The sequence below is a fragment of the Archocentrus centrarchus genome, chromosome 9 (genome assembly GCF_007364275.1).
Source record: "Archocentrus centrarchus isolate MPI-CPG fArcCen1 chromosome 9, fArcCen1, whole genome shotgun sequence".
Classification (NCBI taxonomy): Eukaryota; Metazoa; Chordata; class Actinopteri; order Cichliformes; family Cichlidae; genus Archocentrus; species Archocentrus centrarchus.
This window is the reverse complement of record NC_044354.1, coordinates 4,508,065-4,534,366: the sequence shown is the minus strand read 5'-3', so window position 1 is coordinate 4,534,366 and position 26,302 is coordinate 4,508,065. Positions and strand designations below refer to the sequence as shown.

At 40.1% G+C, this 26,302-nt stretch overlaps 1 protein-coding gene across 1 annotated transcript in view; it reads left to right on the top strand.

Moving 5' to 3' along the window:
- The first annotated feature begins 1,426 nt into the window (after nucleotides 1-1,426).
- Nucleotides 1,427-26,302, top strand: part of LOC115785439 (acetoacetyl-CoA synthetase-like) — a 42,406-nt gene continuing 17,530 nt past the window's right edge. The window contains 10 exon segments of the mRNA XM_030737068.1: nucleotides 1,427-1,774; nucleotides 2,806-2,909; nucleotides 3,605-3,725; nucleotides 4,880-4,993; nucleotides 11,233-11,330; nucleotides 11,792-11,906; nucleotides 12,048-12,129; nucleotides 12,249-12,402; nucleotides 14,715-14,795; nucleotides 16,497-16,621. Coding sequence (XP_030592928.1) covers nucleotides 1,636-1,774; nucleotides 2,806-2,909; nucleotides 3,605-3,725; nucleotides 4,880-4,993; nucleotides 11,233-11,330; nucleotides 11,792-11,906; nucleotides 12,048-12,129; nucleotides 12,249-12,402; nucleotides 14,715-14,795; nucleotides 16,497-16,621 — 1,133 coding nt within the window. The 5' untranslated portion in view covers nucleotides 1,427-1,635.

Below are 26,302 nucleotides of genomic sequence, written 5' to 3'. Positions count from 1 at the left end.
ACCTGCAAATAATAAAAACTATCATTACTAGGAAATTAATATAGGAAGATAAAGATTATTGGGTTATTAATGCAAACTAGACTAGAACAGCCAGGACATGAGACAACTACAGGGTCACATTTCCACTCTAAGGTTAGATGACACCACCGCGCAATAAGGAGGGTCGTTCTTTCCCGTTTCTAATTGGGCACACCCCCTCAAAACGGACCCCTACATTCTTGCTCTGTGACTGGCTAACATGCCTTCAAATGCCAAACCTGAAAACGAGCCTTCCGTTGAGCAACCGAGACGCCTGTCGGACGACAGCTACACGCCTCTCACATAGACCGATCTGTCGGCTGATGTGGAGCGAGTGCGCCGAGGACCAATCGAAAGCCTTCGTTTGGCGTGCGGGGGATGTTCAAGATTTCTGCAGCCGAAGTTGCAGCTGCTCGGGTTAAAGCGATAAATGTAAACAAAAATAGATAAAAAGACTCGAGACCTTTCCAGGGTCTCTTCCACCTCCCCCCTACTCTCACTACAGATCAACGTAAATTCATAAAAGTTTTATCAACACAATAAATTCATTTAGCACAAAAAGTAAGGGTACTTATGTTTGGTCTAGCCTGGAGCTGTTTTGCATTGGGAGAGAAAATGTAGCAATTTTTTCATGGGTGCAACCCATATACTCAACTCTTTTCTTACAAACGTGGCACCATTTATAGGAAAATAAACAGGCTTTCCAACAGGCTAAGATTTATTGCCAAGAAGTATTGTTACAACAAAGAAATAACTGACTAAACACAAAAATCTTTATCCTTTTGTGCAGATTATTAAAAGTGAACGACGATAGAATGACCTGACAGTTTGATAAATACTGATGATTAATACTGTTTTATTACAGGTAATCACCAATATTGATCTTTACAATTTTTTCTAGTATTTGCTAGTTAACTGTGTATTTGCATCATATCAATATTTTTTTTAAATAGGTACTATAGTATATAGAGTATAGTGTATAGTGTGAATTACTTTTTTTTTATTTTTATTCTTCTTATTTATATGTGTGTGTACATATGGTTGCAGGTACAAAATACATTTCACTGTGCATTGTACTGTGTATAACTGTGCATGTGACAAATAAACACTATCTATCTATCTATCTATCTATATTGTGCAAAATGTAATATCTTGTTATATGCAAGGTTTTCCTATAAGTCATCATTTATAGCTAAAAATATAAACCCTAAGTTAATATTTAGGAAAAATTACATTGGATTATTAAAAATGTGTATATAGTTACCTGAGAGAAGGTTTCTCTATAAGAAGACGCTGAAATTAATTGGGAGCGTTTGCTTGTGTTCTGTGTAACACTGCCAAACACTTGTCAACCACTGCCGGTCTTGAACAGAACCTCCTCGACTACGTAATGACGCCGGGGCGTGGCCTCTCAGTTTTCCTTGGCAGACCCACGCTCTCCGCTGACAGTGAGCGAAGCTAACTGTCAAGTACTCGCGTGTGGTGCCATTCAAATTAAGTGGCTATCCTGTGATCTAATTTATCGGGAGCGGTCACCACACGAGCAGTTAGCTTTCATAAGGCGCTCGGGATTCGCTTTTACTCGTTGTTGACAGGCGACAAAGGGACGCAACAAAGATGTCTAAAGACACGGAAGGAAAGAGTGAGAAAATTATGGATATGGAGAGCAAGGTTCTGTGGTACCCGGACTCCAAGAGGAACACACAGATGGACAAGTTTAGGATACAGGTCAACGAGGACTACGGTCTTAATCTGGGTGAGTGGGGTCGGAGGGAGGGAGCCAGACAGAGAGAGTAGGTGTGTTGGAGAGAATACAAGTCGGATTATTGAGCCTACGAAGCTGCATAACTCAGGCGAATAGAAACAGAAAACAAGCAGCATCTCAGTTTTGCTATGTGTCAGTTCATGTTTTAAAGACAGTCAATTACCTCCAAATTACCCCTGTGTGGTGATGGTTTGCTGTGCAGCATTTCAAGCTAGCTTGTTACCATTTGAACAAATGTAAAGAGGGAACATAGACAGTGAATCAGCATAAACACATCTTTGCATTTAATGGCTACTAAGAATGCTATTAAGGATAGCATATTATAACCGCTTCACCACACCCTGTTCAGTAATTATTAGCCGTTTACAACCCTGTGCGTTCAGGTTTTGATTGCTCCAGGATGGAGGAGAGCGGCCTGTTTCAGTTATCTTTCTAGTACCGTGACAGTCTAAAGAAACAGGATTTAGAGGGAATGCTGAAAAACGTGGTCAGTCTGCTAATGAATAAATAGAGAGGAGGAGAGGAGCGAGGTAGGTACGAGAGTGGAGACAGCCGTGGGAAGTGTGTGTGAAATAATAAAAAATAGTATTGTCTTATTTTCAACATGGTGATTTTGTGTTGTGTTAAATTTGGTGGTCCTAATTGCTCCTCAGCAGGTGGAGTGATTTTTATTTTTATTTTTACAGTATTCCCACAGAGTGGTTGTGTAGGTCTCATGGCGAGCAAACCTTTTTCCTGTAAAACCAGATCTGGTTTTCAGGACTGACGATCACTTCCCTCTGCAGAAGGTTTTGACAGATACATTTCCAATTTTGTATTGATTAACAATTTAGGAAAGAAGAGAGATTAACTGTATTAGTATCTCATGAATTTATGGAACAGCGGCATCAAATTGCCTCAATTGGTTTAAGTGGTACTTGTTCTAATCTCTGGTCTGATCTTTACTGTCTTTTTTTTTGGTGCTGATTCACACCAGTAAAAAAAGTTTCTTCTCAAATAATGACAAATCGTCTGTCTTCTAGCCAACTACAGTGACCTGTACCAGTGGTCAGTGGACTGCTACGCAGAGTTCTGGACAGAGGTGTGGCGCTTCTGTGGAATCGTGAGCTCCAAGCCGTATGAAGAGGTGAGTCCATCCGTTTTGGATATAATATCCTAAAGATGGGAATAAAAATGGAAAAATAGAAAAGTGTTTTTATTTCTTAGCCTCTTTGAAATTCAAAGACTGTATGGCTTTTAATGGCGTATCTAGATAATTTGTTCACTCAAAACTATATATTTTATACTTGTATAAGTGTAACTGCCAGGCTACATGGAAAACCAAACTGGAAAAAACAGGGTTCACTCATTTTAAATAATTATTATTTCATTTCCTGTTATATCTTCTTAATGCTGCTTAGTTCTAGGATATACCTCCTCAGCTGGTTGTGTGAGGTAATAAATAGTGTGGCACTGTAACCTGTTGCTGACACGCCCCTTCTTTACACATGGATGTTTCCTCTTCATTCCATTGTGTAAGCAGACAATAAATAGAAGACAGGCAGACAATTAACCAGTCAATCAAGCATTTCGTTAAATCATCTACTGTGGGCTGCACTTCTATCTCCCAGTGTTGCCTTGGTGTTTTCCAGGAAACTCTTTATCTCACTGAAATTTTGTTGCAAGTCCAGCGTGACACATACACGTGCTAGTTACAAGGAAAGAGGAGAGCACAGCGGCAGTGTGTGATTGTGAAAAATTATTGTCCAAGCAATTTCACGAGAAAGAAAGAAAGCATCCGAGCCTTTCTGATGTGCTGCTCCCCTGTGTGCTTTTTTCCAGGTGTTGGATGTATCCAAACGGATCTCAGATGTTCCCGAGTGGTTTAAAGGGGCTCGGCTCAACTACGCGGAGAATCTGCTCAAACATGCAGACCATGACAAAGTGGCTCTTTATGCTGCAAGTATGTATATACTGAAGAGTATAAGGTGCTGATGAACGTATAAAAAAATGGGGATTTTTAAAATTGCACCACAGGGGACTCATTTTCTGTTTATTTATTTGTGCTTCTCCTTATGGTGAATTTTAACACTCTTTTTTTTTTTTCCCATTAATACTTCAATACCTGTGTGTGGTCACTTGTGTTTTTCTTCCCAGTGTCACACAAATTGTGATTACTTATTGTTTTATTTAGTCTCCATGTTTTTTTTTTTTTTGGTTTTTTTTTGCAGAGTTGGGAAGGTAGCTGGGCACAGGATTGATGCACTGCTGTGCATAAGGTTTCATACGTCACTTTGCTATTAGATTAACGGCTCTCAGGACTGTCAAGCACTAATGGATAGGTCTGTCTTTATTGCCGTGTGCGTGTGTAGCGGGGAAAGTGGGCCCTTGCTCATGTACGCAACCTCCCTCAGGAGCTGTAACACAATTATAAGAGGCTCCATCGGTCACAATGCTGTGGAGCCTCTAAATGTCAGTAAACTATTACTTATAGAGCTAAGAGGACTCTTCCTATGTGTGGTACCGCATCGTCTCACTCTGTTTATTCCTCAGTCTCTGTCTTTCCTTCGTTTTTCTTTTCTTGTCCTGGCTCAGAGGCTTCATTGTCACTTATCTTACCCGTATATCTGTATTTTTTGACATGTGTGACATGCAGGGTTATGACATTGGTTAGACAGGGCTGTCACTTCCAGCTCACCATTTTTAATGAGAAGGATTACAGGTGTAAATGGGTCTTTTTCTTACCCCAACGGCCTAAACCTAACCAAACACCTTTTGGTGCCTAAAGCTAACCAGGTAGCTTTCAGTGCTTTAACCTAACCAGTGACATATAAACCTGCACCACCGCTCTTACAACCCCACTGCAGCAATATTGTTGCAACAATGGCAAAAGACACGTTGTGTGTAATAGAGAGCCAAAAGTAGCATCTGACAAAACAACATTATATGACATCCTGGGATGGGAACAGCAGTTCACAAATTGATAACTTATAGGGAAAAAAAAAAGTCACAGAATTGCTGATTACTGATTTCCATAATAACTTTTTTTTTATTTTACAACTTTATCTTTGTTTTTGTGCAGATATCTTAATTTTACTTTGTGTTTCTGTCCACCAGAAGAGGCAAACGAGGAGATCGTGAAGGTGACTTTTGGGGAACTGAGGCGTGATGTGGCGTTGTTCGCTGCAGCCATGAGGAGGATGGGAGTCCAGACTGGAGACAGGGTTGTAGGTGAGTCTCATAAATTGTATTTGTGTTTTTATAAAGGATGGCTGCCACATGGTGGTTGCTTACTCACAAATACGTTGGTAGATGAAGTGATTTCTTTCCCCCCACTGTGATTTTTTTTTTTGTTACATTTAACTTCTTCCTTTACATTCTCCCCACTTCTTCCCCTACTTTACTTCTCTGAGACCAATTGCAGCATCGGTTCTGTGCAAGTATGTTCTGTGTACTCACTGGTAAGGATGGCTGGCTGTTTTGGCTCAAGTTTGCAGCCTCTTTCTGAATGCCCCATTTACCTTTTCAAAGTTTGTGTTTGTATAAGGAGATGCTTGCTTTTTTTTTTCTTTCAGTCACCACCATTAAGTAGAACCAAGAGTATAACATTCCACTGAGCAGTGTCATTGCAGTATTCCTAAAAGCATTAATGTTGCAGTTAACATCGCCCAACTCTTTTTTTTTTTTTAAATTGGCAGCAATTTGCCACCAGAAAGTCTAAAAAGTGTTCAACAATTCTTTAGTTACAGCCGGTTCATGTAGTGAAGCCTGACTGACTACACTGGGCGTTATCTGTCGCCATCTCTGTGTCATTTTCTGGTATGTGCCCCAAATCTAGCCTTGACACAGCACTGTACACGCACCGACCATTTTGTTAGGTACATCTGTTCGACTGCTTGTTAACACAGATATATAATCAACCTGCCTACTCGGGAGCAACTCCGTGCATTTAGTAACGTAGACACGGCGAAGTAACCTGTTGAAGTTCAAAGTGAGCATCGGAATGGGGAAGAAAGGGGATTTATGGGACTTTGAACATGGCATGGCTGTTCTTCCCAGAAGGGCTGGTATTTCAGAAACTTGCTGATCTACTGGGATTTACCCACACAACCATCTCAAGGGTTAAAAGAGACTGGTCTAAAAAAGAAAAAACATCCAGTGAGCAGCAGTTCTCTGGGTGAAAATGCCTTGTTGATGTCAGAGGTCAGAGGAGAATGGTCTTCAAGCCTGATCTGATTACCGTATTTTTCGGACTATAAGTCGCTCCGGAGTATAGGTCGCACCAGCCAAAAAATGCATAATAAGGAAAAAAAAAACATATATAAGTCGCACTTTTTTTGGGGGGGGGTTATTTGATAGAATCCGAGACTCAGAGCAGAAGTTCAATCTTGAAAGGCAATTTAAAATAATAATGGATTAAAGAACAGGGCGAACACGGTTACGCCTACGTTATGCTAACGTAACACATTCAGCTACATAACGCACAGCGAACAGAGTACGTGTCTGGTATGTTAACGTAACATTAACAGTTATTCAGATAACCATAGCATAAAGAACATGCTAACAATTTAACCAAACCATCAATCCACTGAATTCTTCATCCTCGGTGTCACTTCTAAACAACTCCGCACACTCCGTACGTAGACGAAGCGCCGCTTCCTCTTCTGTGTCGCGTTAGTCAGACTCGTCGTCAGCTGCAGTTCCAATTATTCCAGCCTTTCTGAATCCCAACAGGATGGTTTGGTTGTCACTGAAGCCCATGTTTTCTTGATCCATCCAATGACTTCCAGGAAAGTTGGGTGGCGCATCCTCCCAGTTGCCGTTAAGCTGTGCTCTCCGTCCATCATCCACTGCGCCCACAGGTTAAGCAAGACTGCCTTAAAGCTGCAGTTCACGGAGATGTCAAGTGGCTGGAGTATTTTGGTTCATGTGTTATAAATTTCACATATAAGTCGCTCCGGAGTATAGGTCGCACCCCCAGCCAAACTATGAAAAAAAGTGCGACTTATACTCCGGACAATACGGTAGTCTCGATTTCTGCTGCAGCATTCAGATGGGAGGGTCAGAATTTGGCATAAACAACTTGAAAACATGGCTCCATCCTGCCTTATATCAACAGTTCAGGCTGCTGCTGCCAGTGTGATGGTCTGTGGGATATTTTGCTGGCATGTTTTAGGCTCCTTAGTACCAATTGAGCATCATCTAAGTGCCACAGCCTACCTGAGGATTGTTGCTGACCTTATCCATGTCACAAAACTCAAAACATCTCAAACTGGTTTCTTGAACATGACAATGAGTTCACTTATTTAAACGGTCAGTACTAGCAAAGTGTGATTAATAAAGTGTGTGTATATTGACATGTCCATGCTGTGGTATTATCAGAGGGTTCAGTTACACTAAGATTTGTCATATCTTAGTATGTATAACAAAATATCCTGACCTTTGTCAGGAGACTGCTACACTTAAGTTATGAATGAATGAATCAAAGGGGTTTCCTGCTTTTGTCACGAGGGAACAATGTGACAAATACCTACTACTGTTTATGAGCTTATTGTTTGTTTTTTGAGCTGGCTCTGTTGAGGAATGGGCAGTGTGTATGAAAGTTAGAGGCTCTGCATGCTCAGAAGAAAGATGAATATTGTGGTAGGGAGATCCATTAGCTAAATGACCTGTGCTCTGTGGGAATCTCATTAGAAAGACGAGAGGGATGGAGGGGGGCTACAGAACCACAAGAAAATGGAGAGAGACCAGCTACATCATCCCTCCTTTCTCCTTCCTCCCAATTAATTTCTTCACATATCTCAACATGAATCTGTGTGTGTGTGTGTGTGTGTGTGTGTGTTTCAATGTGTTTAAGACAAAGATGTCCTTGTCCCCCAGGTTGTAACTAAAATGTCGCATCAGTGTCTGTAATCCAAGAGATATATAAGCACTTAGCTGATGAAACCAGCCATGCTCTATAGTGGAACCTGGGCCAACCCAGCACACACACATACACACGCATTGTCTCATTCATGCACCTTTCATTGCTCTCCTTGGTCTCATCATCTTCCAACATAATCCTACAGAAGCCTCTATCCAGCCTGACCGCCATTCAGCTGCTACTTCTTTTGATTTTGTGTCATTAATACTAAAACTAATCTAATTGTACAGAACAATTAAAATGTGTTTCAGTTAGAGCATTTTCAGCAGTAGTTGCATTTATGCAGTTAACTAAAAGGAGCAGAAGGTAAAAAATATCAGGACACTTCTTGCTGCTGTTTATCATTATTTTCTTGGCTGTTACTAATCTAAATGGATGTTACAAACTTTCTTTGTTTAATGTCCATCCATTCATTCTCTTCCGCTTATCCTGTTCAGGGTCGCGGGGGGGCTTGAGCCTGTCCCAGCTGTCATAGGGCGAGAGGTACACCCTGTACAGGTCACCAGCCTGTCGCAGGGCTAACACAGAGAGACAGACAACCATTCACACCTGTGGGCAATTTAGAGTCACCAGTTAACCTAACCCCGTTAACTGCATGTCCTTTGGAGGAAACCCGTGCAGACACGGAGAGAACATGCAAAATCTCTACAGAAAGGCCCGGGCCAAGGTGGATTTAAACCCAGACCTTCTAGCTGTGAGGCAGCAGTGCTACCCACCATGCCACCATGCTGTCTTTGTTTAATGTGCTTTTGATTATTCATATTGAATGTAGACATAACATTTAACTATTTAGAATCCCTTTCAAAGAAACCTCCTGTACAGCTTGAAAAGCTTCCTAAACCCATTAACGAGCTGTATAATCACAGATTGTTTTACCGCAAATGAGCTTCACAGCTGAGACAGGATTCACTTCATTTGACATTTGTCAGCTTATTTAAAACCCTGCAGACCACAGATCACGCTTTTGCTCTCCTGCAGTTATAACCGGCATTTTTATGGCAGGAATTATAGCTTCCGGGGTGGCCAAAAAAAAATTCCATCACACCAAAGTGCTCATTGTCAACTTGAGGTGCAGTTTGTGTCTAATTAAGTGCCAACATGCACTTATACCTGACAGCTTAGTATGCATGAATAAACAGCTGGGGCAACAAAGGCAGCATGTTACACTGATCTGTAAGCAGTGTTGTCACAATCCTAACAAAGTTTCATTATAATAACCACAGAGGTCGTCAAACTGGTTTTTGGAGTAGGATTATGATCCATGACGTAATGTGCTCTGGGTCAAGGTGCGAAGATATTAGTCAAAGCCAGTGTAGCAGGATGGTGATCCGTCAGCCCAAGATTTTATCAGGCGGGATCGGCAGCCTTGTTGCAGCAGGAGAATGCAAAGCAATCATAAAAGTCTGCCAGGAACTACCAGCTGTTTTATTAGATGAGATAAGATACATTATCAACAGAACAGCCCTGTGTTTAAAGGTAGCATGGGAGCTCCTGGCACGATTTTATCACTACTTCTCGTCATACAGTCACAATGAGCTATTTTTTTCTTCCTATTACGTGAATCTTTGATAAATCAAAAATTGAATGCAGTAACTTTCTGAACTTTTGCAATTATTTGTGAGGAGGGAAGACCCCCCCCAGAGGTGCTTTAGTTTTCAAGATGTCACTGCCAGAGTCAGAACAAAGCACAGCAATATTCCTCTAAGGTCTCCCTGCAAAAGTGGCTCAATTGACAGATTTTTGGAACGCCCCATAAAATAAACAAAACAAACTGCAAAATAATGCCACGTCGAATGGGAGATGTTACATCTGAACCCGTGTAGTTTAATAATTGAAACTGATTTATCCCAAAGGTCCTTCTACATGTCTGAAAACGCAGAATGTGAATATCGTGACGCACTGAGGATATACAAACACAGAAGTACAATAGGCAAAGATTTCATATGTGAGAATCTGTTATGAATGTATTCATATACGTTTCAACAGTTTACACTGGGATTGTCCCACAAACACCAACCAAGGTTAGCTGGAAAGGTCTGACTGTGCTGAATCCAGCAGTATCATATGTGACTGTATCATATGTGACTGTATCATATGTGACGTCAGTGTTCTACATTAACAGGTTTATGGCATGTAAAAATAAAGAGGTGCAAAGTGGTTGGATCTATCACATGATCCATTGCCCATCATGTAATGTTTACGTTAGTTGCGTAAAATATGCATATTTTATGTACATATAAAATATGTAATGTACGTAGCATCTTAAACAAACTTAGGTATAGTCACTGTATTAAGGGCTGCATCGATATCAAGCATTTCGCTGTATAATAAGTTTATATAGCGACATTTTAATGTTGCAAGTGTTGTGGGGTCACAATTACAGTTTAAACATACTGGAAAGAATTAGCATCCCAATTTAGCATTCCTTACTTTACCTGGTGAACTTGTCTATAGTTGTGTCTCCATCTCTGATAGTCTGAGTTTTGTGGTTTTGTGATTTATTCTTTTGGATTGAATATGTGATTTATTTTCAAGTTCTACCCTTTCAATATATTTCCTAATTCTTCGGAGTTTCGTTATCTTTAACGTCTAGTTCTTTGTTTCTCGTTGGATGATGTTAGTTCCCTTTCCCGGTCTCGTCTCTGTGTCCCGTCCTCATGATTGTCTGGTTTCCCCTTTTGTAATCCCGTTCTGTTCCTCCTATCTTGTCTCCATGTTTTCATCTGTCTCTGTGTCAAGTTTGTATGTCTTAGTCTTGGTCTCAGGGTTTGTTATATTTCCTGTTTTATTTTGGTAGTCTTTGTCCTGTGTGTTTGGTACTCAGGTGTACTCATTTCCCCAATGAGTTTCAGCTGTGTACTTCTGGGTCCAGTCCAGCCCTGTCTGTATTCAGTTTAATCTGTGAGCCGAGTATTTCTGAGTTCAGTCCTGTCTTCCGAGTCCTGCACTGGGGTCCTCTTCCTGCCTGCCATACACAGCAGTCCATGACAGTTCGTATATATTAAGAGAAAAGACCTGTGATGGCCGTGGTCACCATTTCACTTATTGATCACTGCCAGACAGCATCTCATTGTTGAGTGAATGAATATTCCTCCTTCACCAAATCAGTATTTCCTCTCTTCTTTGTATCCAGATTGTTTTATTTCAGTTTTTGTCTCAGTCTGCGTGTTTCTTCCTCTTGTTTCTTTGATGTTTTCCAATATTCTCTCATTTAAGTTTCCTACTGTGTGAACTTACCGCGCAGTACTACAGTACTACCAAAACTACAGAAGCCCAGCTGCTTTTATTTTACTGCTGTTGGATAGCACACGACTACAGAGCATGACAACCTAAACAAATTTATGATCTTGCTACTTTGAAACTTGATGATAAATAAATATGCGTTCAGTCCTCTGTTGTGTTCTAAATTTGTTACTGTGTGCTTTTTTTTTTTTTTTTTTTAGGCTTTTCTATATCGATATATTTTAAAAAGTCATAGTAATTTTTTAATAAAATGAAATTTTGCACTGAACCATGTTATCCTCCCCTCTCTCCCCTTTCTCCCTAGGTTACCTACCCAATGGTATCCATGCAGTGGAAGCAATGTTAGCAGCAGCCAGCATCGGAGCTATTTGGAGCTCCACATCTGTTGACTTTGGAGTCAATGTAAGGACTTTCCTGTATTTCTTTATTTACATATATTTGATTAATACTTTTCTTGTATTTTGTCTGCTGTATTAACAACAAATAAATATAAAGGGCTGTTTAATTTGCCACCTTCGGCATAATTTATATATTTGTGGATGTAAATTAAATAGTAGTGTGCCTTTTGAGTACTAGTGTTATATATATTTTTCCTCTTAAGTATTGGGCCATTGGTCTTTGATCAGCTCTTATTGGGGAAGAGGCCTTCACAGTTCCTTTTCCTGCCTTCAGTCTCAGCATTTTCTTTCTGATGTGCTACTACCCCCTACTGGCAGATTAGAGAACTACTATTGCCACCATGAAGTAACCGATGGATCTGCATTCTTCCCTACTTATTTTTTGTTAGAAAATGTTTTTCTTTTAAATTATTATTATAGGTTTTTCCTCTCAGAAATGAACTGAACTCTCTCATTTTATTTCAGGGTGTCCTTGACAGGTTTTCTCAAATTCAGCCCAAACTGATATTCTCTGTTGCTGCTGTAGTTTATAACGGGAAAACGCACGACCACATGGAAAAGCTGACCAGTGTTGTGAAAGGTTGGTTTTCCCTCTTGGGGAAAGATCATTACTGGAAAATAACAAATACGTATATCCTTACTGATGGTATTTAGAAACCTAAATGTGAGTGTAGAGAGAACACAAAGCATCAGCCCTTTCCTCTGTCTGTCGCTCTTCTAGGTTTGCCAGATTTGCAGAAAGTTGTTGTGATTCCTTACGCTCGCGCCAGACATGAAACTGACCTTTCCAAAATCCCAAACAGGTACACATCTGTAAATGTGATTACATTGTTACAAGTTTTTAAACTGAGAAACTAAAACAGACATCTTTCCTGTATTTCTCTCCATTTAAAAAAAAAAAAAAAAAAAAAAATCCCCACAGTGTATTCATAGATGATTTCTTGGCATCTGGGCGTGGCGAGGGTGACCAGTTCCCTCAGCTGGAGTTTGAGCAACTTCCATTCAATCATCCTCTATTCATTATGTATTCCTCTGGAACCACAGGAGCTCCTAAATGTATGGTCCACTCTGCTGGGGTAAGAAGCGCCTCTAAATTTAAAAGCTTTAGATCGTTTTCACTGAATTTGTTGTATCACACACTGCTGATAATTTTACATTTTAAAGTTAAAAAAATCACATTGCCATCATTGTTGAGTATACTTGTTTGTCCTTGTATAACATACAACTTCATTGCTGTTTTGGTAGCTTATGTTTTGTTACTGCTCCACAAGAGGCAGAGGCAGCTGTCTCGCTTACTGACAAAAAAAATATGACACACTGGTCACAGCTGTTTGCAAACCTCTCTTGGGCTGACCCGTGTGTAAAGAGCCTGATGCGCTCTAAAAGACTAGATTAATGTTTCCAAGAAGACAAATGAGGGGGGGAAAAAAATTAAGGAAGCATTTAAATTTGTTCAGTAAAACATCACCACAGGTAAAACATCAGATGGAATTTACTCAGTTGTCAGGCAGTTATGGATTACTAGATTTCCATCTTGTCAGCACTGAAAGCATTTCTCATTTGAGCTGAGGCTTGAAGCTAGTTCTCGACCTTGAAAGCAGAAAAATCAGCTGAAGAATTGTAATATGTGCTATAGAAATAAAATAACTTGACTGCACACATCCTACACATCCTATCCTGTTTTAATGACTTTGTAAAACATGAAGGATTTTTATTGTTGCAATAATCACTGTGTGAGTTCTTTGATTCTTTAATGCAGATCATTTCATGCTCCTGTCTGTATAGTTACTTTGTGAAATGGCATGAATCCTATTACACTCAATTTTTTGGTGCTATTCTCATCATTTTTAGTATCCCGTCACAGCAGCTGCAGTCATACAGCTGCTGACGGGCTCTGTAGTTTCATTTCACATCACAAGATGGCAGCAGACCTCCATTAGCAGATCCTAGAAAGGTTACTTGCTCTCCAGAGAGTGCATGAATGACATTTTCCTGCAACACACCACATCAGAGGTAGGGAGAGTGTGAGGAGAATATTTGATTTCAAAAAGACCACTGGACTTTGAAAGCTGGAGCACTCACCATTTCAGATGGTTTAACCCAGTCAAACAAATGCATTGATGCATTTTCACAAAACAGTTGGTGTCCCTCTCGTTCTGAAGGAGCCCCCAAAAAATCACAGGGAAAAAAAATTTCTTTTTTGGAGGATTTCTTGCATTGTTTAGCAGTAAAATAAAGGAGAGCAACACTGCGACTAACAAAACAACAGTAAGCTTGGACCAGCGTACCAAGTGTTCATATGGATGAAGAGAAATGGAAACCACATTCTGAGAAATGTGAAAGTTCTTACTGAGCGCTCAGTTACACTACAGGCCACATTCAAGCAGCACTTTATTCTACGCTTTAAAGGCTTTTACCTGTCACGCACACACTCACACGCTGATGGATGCATCAAGAGCAATTTGGGGTTCAGTATTTTGCCCGTGGCCACCTTGACAGCCGGGGATCAAACCACTGACCTTCCGATTAATAGATGACCCGCTCTACCACCTGAGACATAGCTGCCCTGTTTTCAAAAGAAAAAAAGTTTTGGTTTGATTTTTAATGGGCTCCATGCTTTCCCTGTCTGCACCTAGTTTTTTTTCTTTTTTCCATCTTGGCTTTTACTCTTACCTTCCTTTCACATTGGTTTTAGACTCTAAACTTGCATTCCTTTTTCTTAGGTCTTCTTTTAAGATTCTTATCAGGTTAGGTTTCCTCTGCTTTCCCCTCTCTCCTCTCTTTCCTTCCCTTATTGTCTCTCACTCTGTCCCCATCTCTTTCCTTTGTCCCCCCTCCCCTTCTCCCCATGCAGCCGATAATTGGACAGTAATGTGTTGGTGAAAACATTTCGTACTGTGACGCTGGCAGTCCTCTCTGGCTCAGCCAATTAGCCTGGGTACTGTTGTGCTTTCTGCTTTGTTATGGCTCTGTTAACATGCTGTCAGTAACAAGATGGCACGCACCAAAGGATGGGTATGGCAGCTGAGTCCAGCTAAAGATTATATGCACACACATACACAAATACTTGGAGCACCTGTATCTATGTAAGGATGGGCTCAAACACGGTCACATACCCTTCACCAGCAATAATAACCTACCAACGCTGGAGACTGTAAGAGAAGTCACACTTAGCACAAATTCCCCTTTTTGTATACAGTAAGAGTCATTGCACAGAGTTTTTCAGCATGGGTTAAACATGTCACATTTGTATGTTCCAGGACAGCTCAAATGAACTGAACTGTATTGACAGATAATAACTAGATAATTAGATTGGTGGGCAATGATACGCTACATTCAGTAGATGCTAATACGTTGCTTAAAAGATGGTGCACTCTTGTCTTTTTAGGGCACTCTCATCCAGCACTTGAAAGAACACATTCTCCATGGGAATATGACCAGCAGTGATGTCATCATTTACTACACTACGGTAGGTTCACAACATGTTTAAAATGCCGCACTCGTGGTTCGGGGGCTTTTTAGGAAATTCATTGTAAGAGCTCCCCGCCACTCATTTCATGTGGTTTGGAGTTTTGACAGATGTGGAGTGGGGTTCAAAATCCTGAGAGTACCCGTGAATCCTTCTATTTTACATTTACCAAATCAAAAAGTTTCATTACAAATGATGATACCAGCCTAACGGTTCATGTGAGTCCATGAACTTCTTCATATTTGGTATCCCCCCAGGTTTACCTTTGATGGACTCAAGCTGACACCGACTCTCCAGTTTTGTGCAAAATCAGCAAACTTATGTTTTTCCAGCACAATGATCCAAAGAGCTTCTTGGAATGAATGTTTCTTATTCATAAAGTGCCCCCTTTTAATGGTCAGTGTGCTTGAGATGATCAGGTTACTATGGAGGAAGGTCCGTGACAGTTAGTACAGTTAGTACTTGGACTTTTATGTGTCCCTGATCCAGCACACCTGAATCACATATAGAAGTCATTAGCAGGACTCTGGAGAACTTGACTGCAGACTGAGGAGGTAATTCAGTCATTTGAGTCAGGTGTGCTGGATCAGGGACACATCTAAAACCTGCAGGACACCGGCTCTCGAGGCCTGGAGTTCCCTACCCCTGTTCTAGAGGTTCTTGCAGACCTTTAAGGTGTGTCTTAAGATATGAATTCACCTCCTCAAAAATGCAACAATATCCCTCTTTGCTTGACACAATCTTCACACTTTGGCTTAGTTGTTTCCAACTATTGAAGTGCAGCTTGAGGCACAGACATATTTACAGCAGGTGAGCAACGGCTGGAAGTTGATACATGATGTTATTTGAGCAAAGCCTCTGATGAGTAGATCAAGTCCACTCAAGTGTCTTCTGAATACTTTCATACAAGGATATGCATAAAGGAAATCTGTGGCTTTGCCTACTTAACTCCTTTTTTACCAAAAGTCAGTGTTGCTTATGTTATAGTTACTGAGTGAAGAATTGTGAATATTATTTTTCTTAATTTTATTTTTAATAATGTCTTGTAGCTCTGCATGCTTTTAAATCTGGGATTTTGGATACATTTTTTTGAATATCCCCAGGATTATGTGAAAATCTGACCATTTTTTTGATGTGGTTTTAAATTTCCTTCATTCACTTGCAAAGTATATGGAAGTTTTCAGATTTTAAATGAAGTAGCTCCCATCCAAGAAAAATACTATTGCACACAATATTTAGCTGTGTCCAGTTCTGGAGTTCCAGCTCTTGCAATCAACTAATCTGCTGAAATACGCATAACATGCTTTAGGTGTTGTCTCTAAATAGCTTTTATTTATAAAAAGTAGTCGAAAAGGACAAATTCCATCCATCCATTCTCTTCTGCTTATGTTTGACATTATCTGCCTAAAATAATCAACTTGTTAAGAAATCTTCTGTAACCTGATAAATCAGCTGTACGTGGTATTGTATGCATTAGCACTGTAAACAGTTTCTCTGCAGCAGAACCAAAGTTGACTTTATTCACATGTGAAGACAGGTGCCAAAGCAGCATCTCAGCATGCAGTAAAATGAGAAACATAATCATGTGAATCACAGTCTGCTGCAGATGTTCATTTTGCTGCACTCTGCTTTATCCGCGTTATGAAGAAAGGTGTTTCATACCAGATAAACTGACCACTGTGTTTGCACGTGTGGTCTTAGACTGGCTGGATGATGTGGAACTGGCTGGTATCTTCACTGGCAGTGGGAGCCTCAGTCGTTTTGTATGATGGTTCACCACTAATGCCGACTCCCAATGTACTGTGGAACCTGACAGACCAGCTGGGGTGAGTTAGCCACACACACATACAAACACACATAGATACAAACAGCAGGAGAGGCTAAAAAAGGGAATGACTATCGGGGGGGGGGGGGAGGAGGAAATGGCAATGGCTAAATTGTGCTGCTGTTCTTTCTGTCATTTACTTAAAAATTTCTCTTTGCACTCATTATGAAAGATGTGTCAACAATTCTCTTTACATTTTCATAGAGTTTTAATGTTTTGACCTGCTGACACGTACTTTACTAACAGAAGGAGCTTTAGGTTTCGGCACCCAGGGCTTCTGAAATAACAAACTGTTTTGCTCCAATGGTCCGAAAAATGGACGCTCCAAATTCTAAATAGATTCTACTGACATCTGTTGTAGTTTTAACAGCATTTTAATAATGGGTAAGAACAAGGAAAGATTTTTCCTTTTATTATATAATGCTTTGGAAAGAGATGCATTAATAGTATGGCAGAAATCATACAACAAATGAATATAAAGTCAGAAAGAGAAGTTGCAATGAATACATGTGAATAGATGTATATGAATATAAATACATTTGAAAGACTTGTCATCATAAGCCATCAGGCAGAAGCTATATGACAGTTTTACTGTATAATGTACTGACATTTGGACAGAACATAATTGTAGTTTTGAATATCTTTAAAAGAAACCAGCTCAAACATACAAAAGAAACCCTGAACTCTTATTGATTGCCACAAATGAGCTGCCTTGTTGTCATTTTGAAAGTGCACAGTGAGGTGTTGCACTCAGCTGAACAGGCTGTTCCAAGCCAGCAGGGTCAGCAGTCCTTTAAGCTTTTTGATATGGAGATTGATGGTGATGTTCATTTGAATGAACCTAAAAACCCAAGCAACACAACCAGAGAAGCTGAAACCTAGAACTGGGTATCTAATTCAGGGGACGTTCACCCTCTAAGATGGACAGTGTGGATGCCACATACAAAGACAGGGATTGAATTTCATCTCATTACACCTTTGAATACATGCCCCCGATGGAAACATGATTTAAAGGCTTGTTTTACATTAGAAATATATTTGGATGCAACACATTTACAATGATAACAACATCAAATGTCTGAATTTGAATACTCTTGATCTAAAGGTGAGTTTGCTCCTGGGATTGGAGTGAGACATTGTCTAAACTCTCTGCTCTATATCCAAATATAAAAACAATATTTACAGCAGATCCTCTGTATCTTGGTAATACTCCTCCCACCACCACTATCAGCACCAAAAATGCTAAATGTTAAACCCAGTACTCCTCTCCATAACTGGACAATCTGCTCCATAGTTCAGTTGTTCTGTCGTACCCCCCCTCATGGCGTCAATGATCACCAATAGCGTCGGTGCAGAGGCGACAGAGAGGTTAACATACACCCATTAGGATAGCACTCTCTGTCTTTTTATGCTGGGTCTTTATTTTTTCCCTTAGATCCATTCTAATATATTGTCATTTAATTTTTTTTTTTCTGCGTAAAACATCTCCTCCGTCTCTCCCCCACTGTGCACACGCAGCAGAGCTTTTCATCGACAAAAGTGCTCGTTTGGGGGGAAAAAAGAGGGTTAAGGAGATAATCGATAAACGAGTGTCTTTACAAATGTACACTCCAGTTTAAAAATCAAAGCAGCGGTCTGAAATATTCTTCTGTTTTACTATCATTTGATAATGACGATGATGATGATTGATTGGTGTTGCTGTTCCACACAAAACATTCATTTCAGAGCGTGCAGAAGTCTGGACATGAAGTTGTGTGCAGGTGTGTGCACACTGAGACACATCTGTGGTGCACGTCTCAGTTATTTGTGGCGATGCAACATGAAACAGCAAGACAGATTTAATTCATTATGAATCTCATGATAATGATATTATTTTAATGCATGAATTGGTCGGCAGTCGCTTTGGCCATTGTCGTTCCCCGACCTCATCATCGATCAGCACAACCCTAAACTTTTGTTATTGTTCGACTGCAGAAAGAATAAAGACCAGCTGGTCAAGAATTCAAGTGCATGCGTGCAGAGAGGCAATTAACTGATTCAAATATGATAGAGGAGATGGTCGGCACATATTTTTCCTCATTTTGTACCGTGTAGTGTGTTTTTCAAAAGGTATGCAAGTTTTGTGTGCTCTGCTCCAGTAGCAACACTCATAGCATTTCCAATTAAAATTTCAGTTTTAAGACCTGGCATAATGTTCTGTGAGAAGCTGGAAAATAGCAGTGGATAATTGCCTTCAAAATACAATATACAATTAGTCTTGAGCAGTACGATATGCTAGTTTGACCAGCAGTATCTTTTATTATCTGTTACAAATGAAACTCATATATAGTGCTTTAGCTAGACCCTGAATACAGTCCTTTATTCAGTAAAAAATAATATATGATGATAGTCTTTCTGTAATAACCTACTGCCGCAGTGTTTTAAGGATGCAGTGAAAACACATTATAAGGTATTAGAATATATTTAATATACTTAATGAGTTAGAAAAATAGAAGCAAAGATTGCACAAATTTGATAAATTGTATAATGTAAAGTGTTCAAAAAAGATACACAGTAACACATAATGGTCTGTTGTTATACTTAATTGGCTACATGTACATGGATTGTGAATTGAGCATTACAAGGCAACATAGCCTATATTTCATTGTGCATTTTTGAGCATTGGCACAATTTCAGACGACAGTCATAGATTTTGTATTGTGGGGCTCCCGACTGTAAGAGTGTTATTTTGTACACTCAGTCTGGCTGTGGTTAAATTATGAAAAGAAATGTACTGTGGTCAGCAAAAGTAAAACCCTTAAGGGTAGTAGAGCCATCTTCAGTGGTGGCATATTGCTTTCAGCAAGGACTGGAATAATGGGGAGAACATTTTGACACATGGGGAATATCTCAGGTGCCAAGAAAAAAATTCTCCTGCAGAAACTATTAACAGGATCAGTGTGCAGGTCCTAAAGTTAAACTTAATTGTTATTAGGCATTTCAATTATTAAATATAGTAGGATCTTCAAATGATGATTGGCTGCTTTGTAACTTTTACAAAAGTTTGAACTGTTTAGGAATTATAGCCATTTTTATACACAGTGCCCAATTTCAGAAGTTCAGTTTTTAATTGGACAATTGACTGACAAACAGTTTCATTTCCAGATGATGTCTGTTCTCATATTATTCCATCACAAATTACAGATAAAAGAGCTAGAGTTGATTCCAAGCGTTGAACTTGTAGCTGTTCACTGAAAATTAGGTACAATTAGGTACAAAGAGATGTTGATGCAAGTGAAGGAGGCTATCATTAGGCTATAAAAACTAAAATAAACCTTTCAGAGAGAGAAAAAACTTTTAGGAGTGGGCAAATCAACCTCTGGTACATTCTTGAAAATAAGAATACACTGGCCAGCTCAGCAACAACAAAAGGCCTGAATGACCATAGAAGACAACTAAAGTGGATGATCACAAAATTTTCCTTAAATAAGAAAGCCCCCTTCACAGCATCTAGCTAAGTCAAAAATACTCTCAAGTCTACAATCAAGTGCAAACCACTGGTTACACTAAAGAACAAAAAGGCCAGAGTAGATTTTGCCAGAAAAAAATCTAAAAGAGCCTGCAGAGTTCTAAGAACAATTCTTTGGACAGGTGAAACTAATTACATCGTGTCAGAATGATGTTAAGAGAAAAGTATAGAAAACGAAGGTAACAGTTCATGATCCATGCACACCGCATTATCTGTCAAACGGGGTGAAGGGATTGTTATGGCATGGGGGTGTACGGTTGTCACCTGAACCTGGTTGTTAGTGTAATGACCCAAAGGATTCTGCAAAAGCAAGTCAAGATTTTCTCGAGGCAAAGAAATTGACTGTTCTTCAATGGCCAAGTCCGTCACCCGATCTCACTCCAACAGGGGGATGCTTTTCAGTTACTGAAGGCAAAACTGACAGCAGAGAGACTGAAAAACAAGCAGCAGTAAAGACCTGATTTTACAAATTACCTTTAAGAGCATCTCAAGGGAGAAAATGCAGTATTTGGAGATACCCACGGGTTCTAGACTTCAAAGGACTTTCATCCAAGTATTTAAAAAAATTACAAAGAAATGTGTAACTGTCCAAATACTTATGGCCCTGTATGTGGTGGAAATATTCAGTGAACAAGGCAAGAGTACTGTTAGCAAAAAAATACCCACATAAAACCATCTAGTGAAGGGCTACCAACATGACAGAAGGACAGATAGAACCTTTTAAACTGTGCAGAGATTTTTGAACCAGTTAAGTGCTGATGTCGGCACTATTATTAAGTTTCTTGAGCTCCTCTGGGAAAGACTGACATGAGTTTTTTTTGCAGACTGATCTTCTGAATTGAGGCTGGACATTTTAATTGGGACTAAATCTGTCAGAGCCACAGGAAGTGTAGAACCTATACTGACGCTTCCCCCTTTTGTCTTGAATTATAATGGATGATTGTGGAATGATAACCATTTAACTATTGACTTTATGCTAAACAGATTAAATTCAAGTTATAGGAAAAGAGTAGCATTTGTAGCATGTTTGCTGTTTCTATCAGGAATAAAGAAAAGGTGAGGGGAGGCTGAAGTTTGTTGAACATCTAAGAAGGCATTTTTATTAGGGCCCGAGCACGAACTGTGCGAAGGCCCTATTGTAATTGCTTCGTTTATTATTATTTTTTTTTTTTTTTTTTTTTTTTTTTTTATTATTATTCAGGCAAATGAATTGGCTTTTTGGGGGCTTTATCATATTCAAAAACTCATGAAACTTTGCACATGCGTCACACCTGGTGAAAATTTAAGTATTTTAATGGGCTCGGGCAAGGGCGCGCCCAAATGGCTCGCTAGCGCCCCCTAAACTGGAGCCCCACCGCTGTGTTTCACGTACATGTATAAAACTTCATACACATGTATATCATGTCCAGGCGCACAAAACATCCTCTTGGAGCCATGCCCTAAACCCAACAGGAAGTCCGCCATTTTGAATTAATTATGCAAATTTGGCGATTTGCAGCCCTCACACTTTTTCTAATAACTCAGACGTTTTAGACGTTATCATCTTCATATTTGGTTTGTCTAACCTACACCCCCAGGGGAATCTAAATCTCGAAAATGGTGAGTTTTTGGCAAGGGGGAGGGGTCCTTATGCCCCTTTGAACTTTGATCATTCGCCATGAAATTTTGATTGCCTCTCATTCATACCTACATGATCCAATGTGCATCAAACTTCTCCAGTAGGATGAGGGTGCCCCCCTGAACACATACATATGACAATATTTAATATCAGTCGCAGCGCCACCTACTGGGAACAGGAAATGTCATATTTTACACTTGGAGGTCCAGCTCCAAGGTGGTTTAGCAGAACCATCTCAAATTTCACCTGGAAAGCCTTAAGAACTTGGACTTACTGTGTTTTCAAAACTGTGAGTTTTTGACAAAAGGGCGTGACCCTTATGGGACGGCAAAGTTCGATGATTCGCCATGAACACAAAAATGGCTGTAACTCAAAGCCAACTTGCCCAATCTGGCTCAAACTGCAGTGGTGTGATAAGCATGCTGCCCTGAACACACTGATATGCATAAAGTCCATAAACGTTAGAGCGCCGCCTAGTGGCAGCTCGGAATATCTTAAAATAGCAAGTTTTTTGAGTAGCCCCGGAGCTACGTTTTATCTACATGTATGAAAATGTACATGCTCATGTAACATACTAAGACGTACAAAAAAGTCTCTTGGACCCATACCCTAAACCCTACAGGAAGTCGGCCATCTTCAATTGAAGGTGTCAATTTTTGCGATTTCCACGCCTGCTATTTGAACGAACTTGTCCTAGGGCATTTCACCCAGTGACACCAAATTGGCTCCAGATCATCTACACAAGTAGCCCATCAAAAGTTATTCAGGGTTTTGTAGAATATTGAACGGTGTTGCCATGGCAACCCTCTGAATTTGGACTTTTTTCAATTTCAAATTCACAGAGATTCTAAACATCAGCCCCTGGGCTGTGCTTTCTCTATGTACCTGAAAATGTGCCTGCTGATGTAAGATGCTAACGTCTACAAAAAACTCTCTTGGACCGATAGCCCAAACCCAACAGGAAGTCAGCCACGTTTACTTTAAAGTGTCATTTTTGCAGCATTTTTCGCCTTTTTCAGGCCTTTTTGCCTCAACTCCTCCTAGGGCATTTGACCCAGTGAGACCAAAATGGCTCCAGATCATCCACACAAGTAGCCCATCAAAAGATATTCATGGTTTTGTAGAATATTGAACGGTGTTGCCGTAGCAACCCTCTGAATTTGGACTTTTTTTCCATTTCAGGCCCAGATAGGTTCTAAACATCAGCCCCAGGGCAGTGCTTGGTCTGTGTACCTGAAATCGTGCATGCTGAAGTAACATCCTAACACGTACAAAAAAGTCTCTTGGACCGATAGCCGAAATCCAACAGGAAGCCTGACATGTTCTAATTAAGGTGTCATTTTTGCAGCATTTTTCACATTTTTCAGGCCTGCTATTTGAATCATCTTCTACTACAGCTTTTCATCCAGTCACACCAAAATGGCTCCAGATCATCTACACAAGTAGCCCATCAAAAGATATTCATGGTTTTGTAGAATGTTGAACGGTGTTGCCGTAGCAACCCTCTAAATGTGGGATTTTACTCATATACCACAGTGCACCAAATTGTTACATCTCTGACATACATTGTCCGATCTGCCTCAAACTTCACAGGCTTAATGGGAGGGTAAGGGAGACCGGACACACCCCTCTATCAGCTTTGTTTCACACTCATAACGCCACCTAGTGGCAACAGGAAATCAGTAGGACACTGATACTCATCATCCTATGGTCATTACAGTTTCATTGATGGCTGCAGGCATTACATAGAGCATTGTGACATATTAATTAGTGGGCACTCACCGACGCCACCTAGTGGAAGCGGGAGACGATCGACGCGAAGTACGGCTAGCCTGCTGAGCCGTCAGCAGCCGGGTGAGCCAGCTACTCTCTCGTCTGCGAGAACCTCCGAGCGCGGTTCGGCTGGAGCGTGCCACGGGTCGACGCGCGGCTTGGCTGGAGCGCGCCAGGGGTCGACGCGCGTCGGGTGCGAGGGCCCGCTCATCGCCGCTTGCGGCTTTAATTTTAATTGGTTTCACGTATTGATTTTGAAAGGCTGTCTAACAAATATGAGTAATTTTACTAGTTCTCGTGTACAAGTAAATTTGTTCTGGTTTACTTGAGCTAGAATAATCCACCACCAGTACTTGTCTTTAAGGGATGAAGGTTCTCAATACCCACATCTTTCCAACCCAGTCAACTTGCCTATAAAATGCCACATATAAATCACATAAAAATATCAGTCATTAATTCACTCTCCTGTTTTAAATGTCACGAAATCCTTTCAGAGCCTCAAAATTTCTGTTTGTGTTGCCAGGCAACATCAAGATAAACTGGAAAGGGTTGACAAGGCTGGGAGACGAGCGCTGCATTCCACAACACATTATTAAAACAGTATTATGTTTTCACGTCGCCCCTCTTCTTCCCTGTAGCTGTTCCTCAGAAACATCCTATAAGCTTCATTAGAGATAATAATATTTTTAGATCTCTGCTGGGATTTAGGCAACTATCAAAGACATTCAAGTTCTGATTAAAAAACTGTTTGTTATTTTTGTAGTTGTGGCGGTTATACAAAGCTAAGCATCACATTTGCCGTCTTAGGTTAATTGCAATCAAACTTTGCAGGTGTGTAGCTATTTCCTGATTACTACCAAATCAGAATCTCAGTGGCCATGGAATCAAATTCGAGAATTCTTAGAGGTGGGAGTGTAAAATTACTACGAGCGATGGATCACAATGGAGCTTTGATGAAAAGTAGAAACCTGTATTTACTTTGGCAGTGGTAAAAGCTGCTGAAAAAGTTATGAAGGGATCTGAATACCTGAAGGGACCCAGTGATGAAACTTGCAAAACTAAAATGTGCAGACAAGAAGGAAATAAAAACATTTCATTAAAAAAAAAAAAAAATTCCTTTAATTGAATAAAATACTTTGTAAATCTTTTCAGGGAAGAAAGTCAGTCACAATTGTATTACAATTAGTTTAACCAAAGTATGACACCTATCAGCCACAGTGAAACTGCAGTTAGCAGGGTTGAGCAAGAAAAATTAACATTTTTGTTCAGTGGGTTCTATGTATGAAGTGGGCACAGTTTTCTTTACGCCCCCCCCCCCCCCCCCTCTGTCTTTTGTCCGTTATGTTAGAACTAATATGTCTGAGAATACTCCTCCGCTCTTCTGCCAGCGCATACTTTGTGGAAGTCTTATCTTTGGTTAGTTCCAGACGAAATTCTCAGTCATTTATTAATTTTATTCTTTAGAAGAGATTCAGTACAGTACAGACAGTTTAATAGATTGCATCTTGCCAGCTCAGCTACAGTTTGAGACAATGTGGGCTTAATGATTTAAAATATCCTATTGTCTTCAAGCTGCAAATACAGTTGTGGTCCAGAGTTCACATACACTCATCATGGGCATGAATGTCGTGGTAATTTGGGAATTTAAATGAATTCTTTGAACAGTTTTTTTCCAGGGTGGAATGATTGTACAGCATACATATTTAGTGACTTTATAAAAGAACTGGATGCACAAGTTTGAATTAATTTAGGATTTTCTCTAATCCACACAGGGTCAAAGGTAAACATACACCCCCACTTATATATATGGTTAAATGTCACTTCGTAGGTTCTGCCACAACCAGAAGATTTTGGTAGCCATCAACAAGCTTCTGGCTGAATATTTGAATGCTCTTCTTGGCAGGATTGGTAGAGTTTATTTAAATTGGTTGGTTTCCTGGCATGGACCCGGCTTTTAAGCACAGTCCACAAATTTTAAAGAGGGTTTTGGAAGGCCATTTTGGCAGCTTAATGTAAGCCTGCTTTATCCATTCCAAAACCATTTCTAATGTTTTTGTCCTGTTTGAACACCCAGTCCTGTCTAAGTTTCAACCATCTAGCTGTTGATTTATGAGTGAAGTGGAAGAGTTTGCAGGTATTCCTCATTCTTTATTATTTGATCCACTTTTTGCAATGTACCAGTACCACTGGCAGCAAAAAGGTCCAGACCATGATGCTATCACAACCATACGTCACAGTTGGCACAGTGTTGTTAGGTGTGAAAGCCTCACCTTTACTCCAAACATATGTCTTGTCATTGTGGCCATATAGCTCAATATTTGTCTTGTCTGATCATAAAACATTTCTTCAGAAGGCATTTGGCTTGTCCATGTGGGCAGCTGGAAATTTCAGTTGAGTTTGAAGGTGTCTGTTTTGGAGCAGGGGCCACTTTCTTGGTCAGCATCCTCTCAGTCAGTTGTGACATGAAAGTTGCTTCACCGTGGACAGTGACACAGGTGTTCCAGAAATTTCCAGCTCATGGCAGGCTTGAACCTTGATGGTTCCTGGGTTGTTACTGAATATCCTAACCAATTTGCTCTCATCTGAGGGTGACAGTTTGGGTCTTCTTCCATACTTTGGCAAAGTGGTGACTCAGCCAAATAACTTGTACTTATATACTGTACAGTTGTTTCAACTAATTTCTAGTTTTATTTATTTGGGACAATGCACATTAATTAAACAATCAATACTTTGTACAGATTGTAAATGAGCCAGATTATAGCATATTTACTAATTTGCATCTG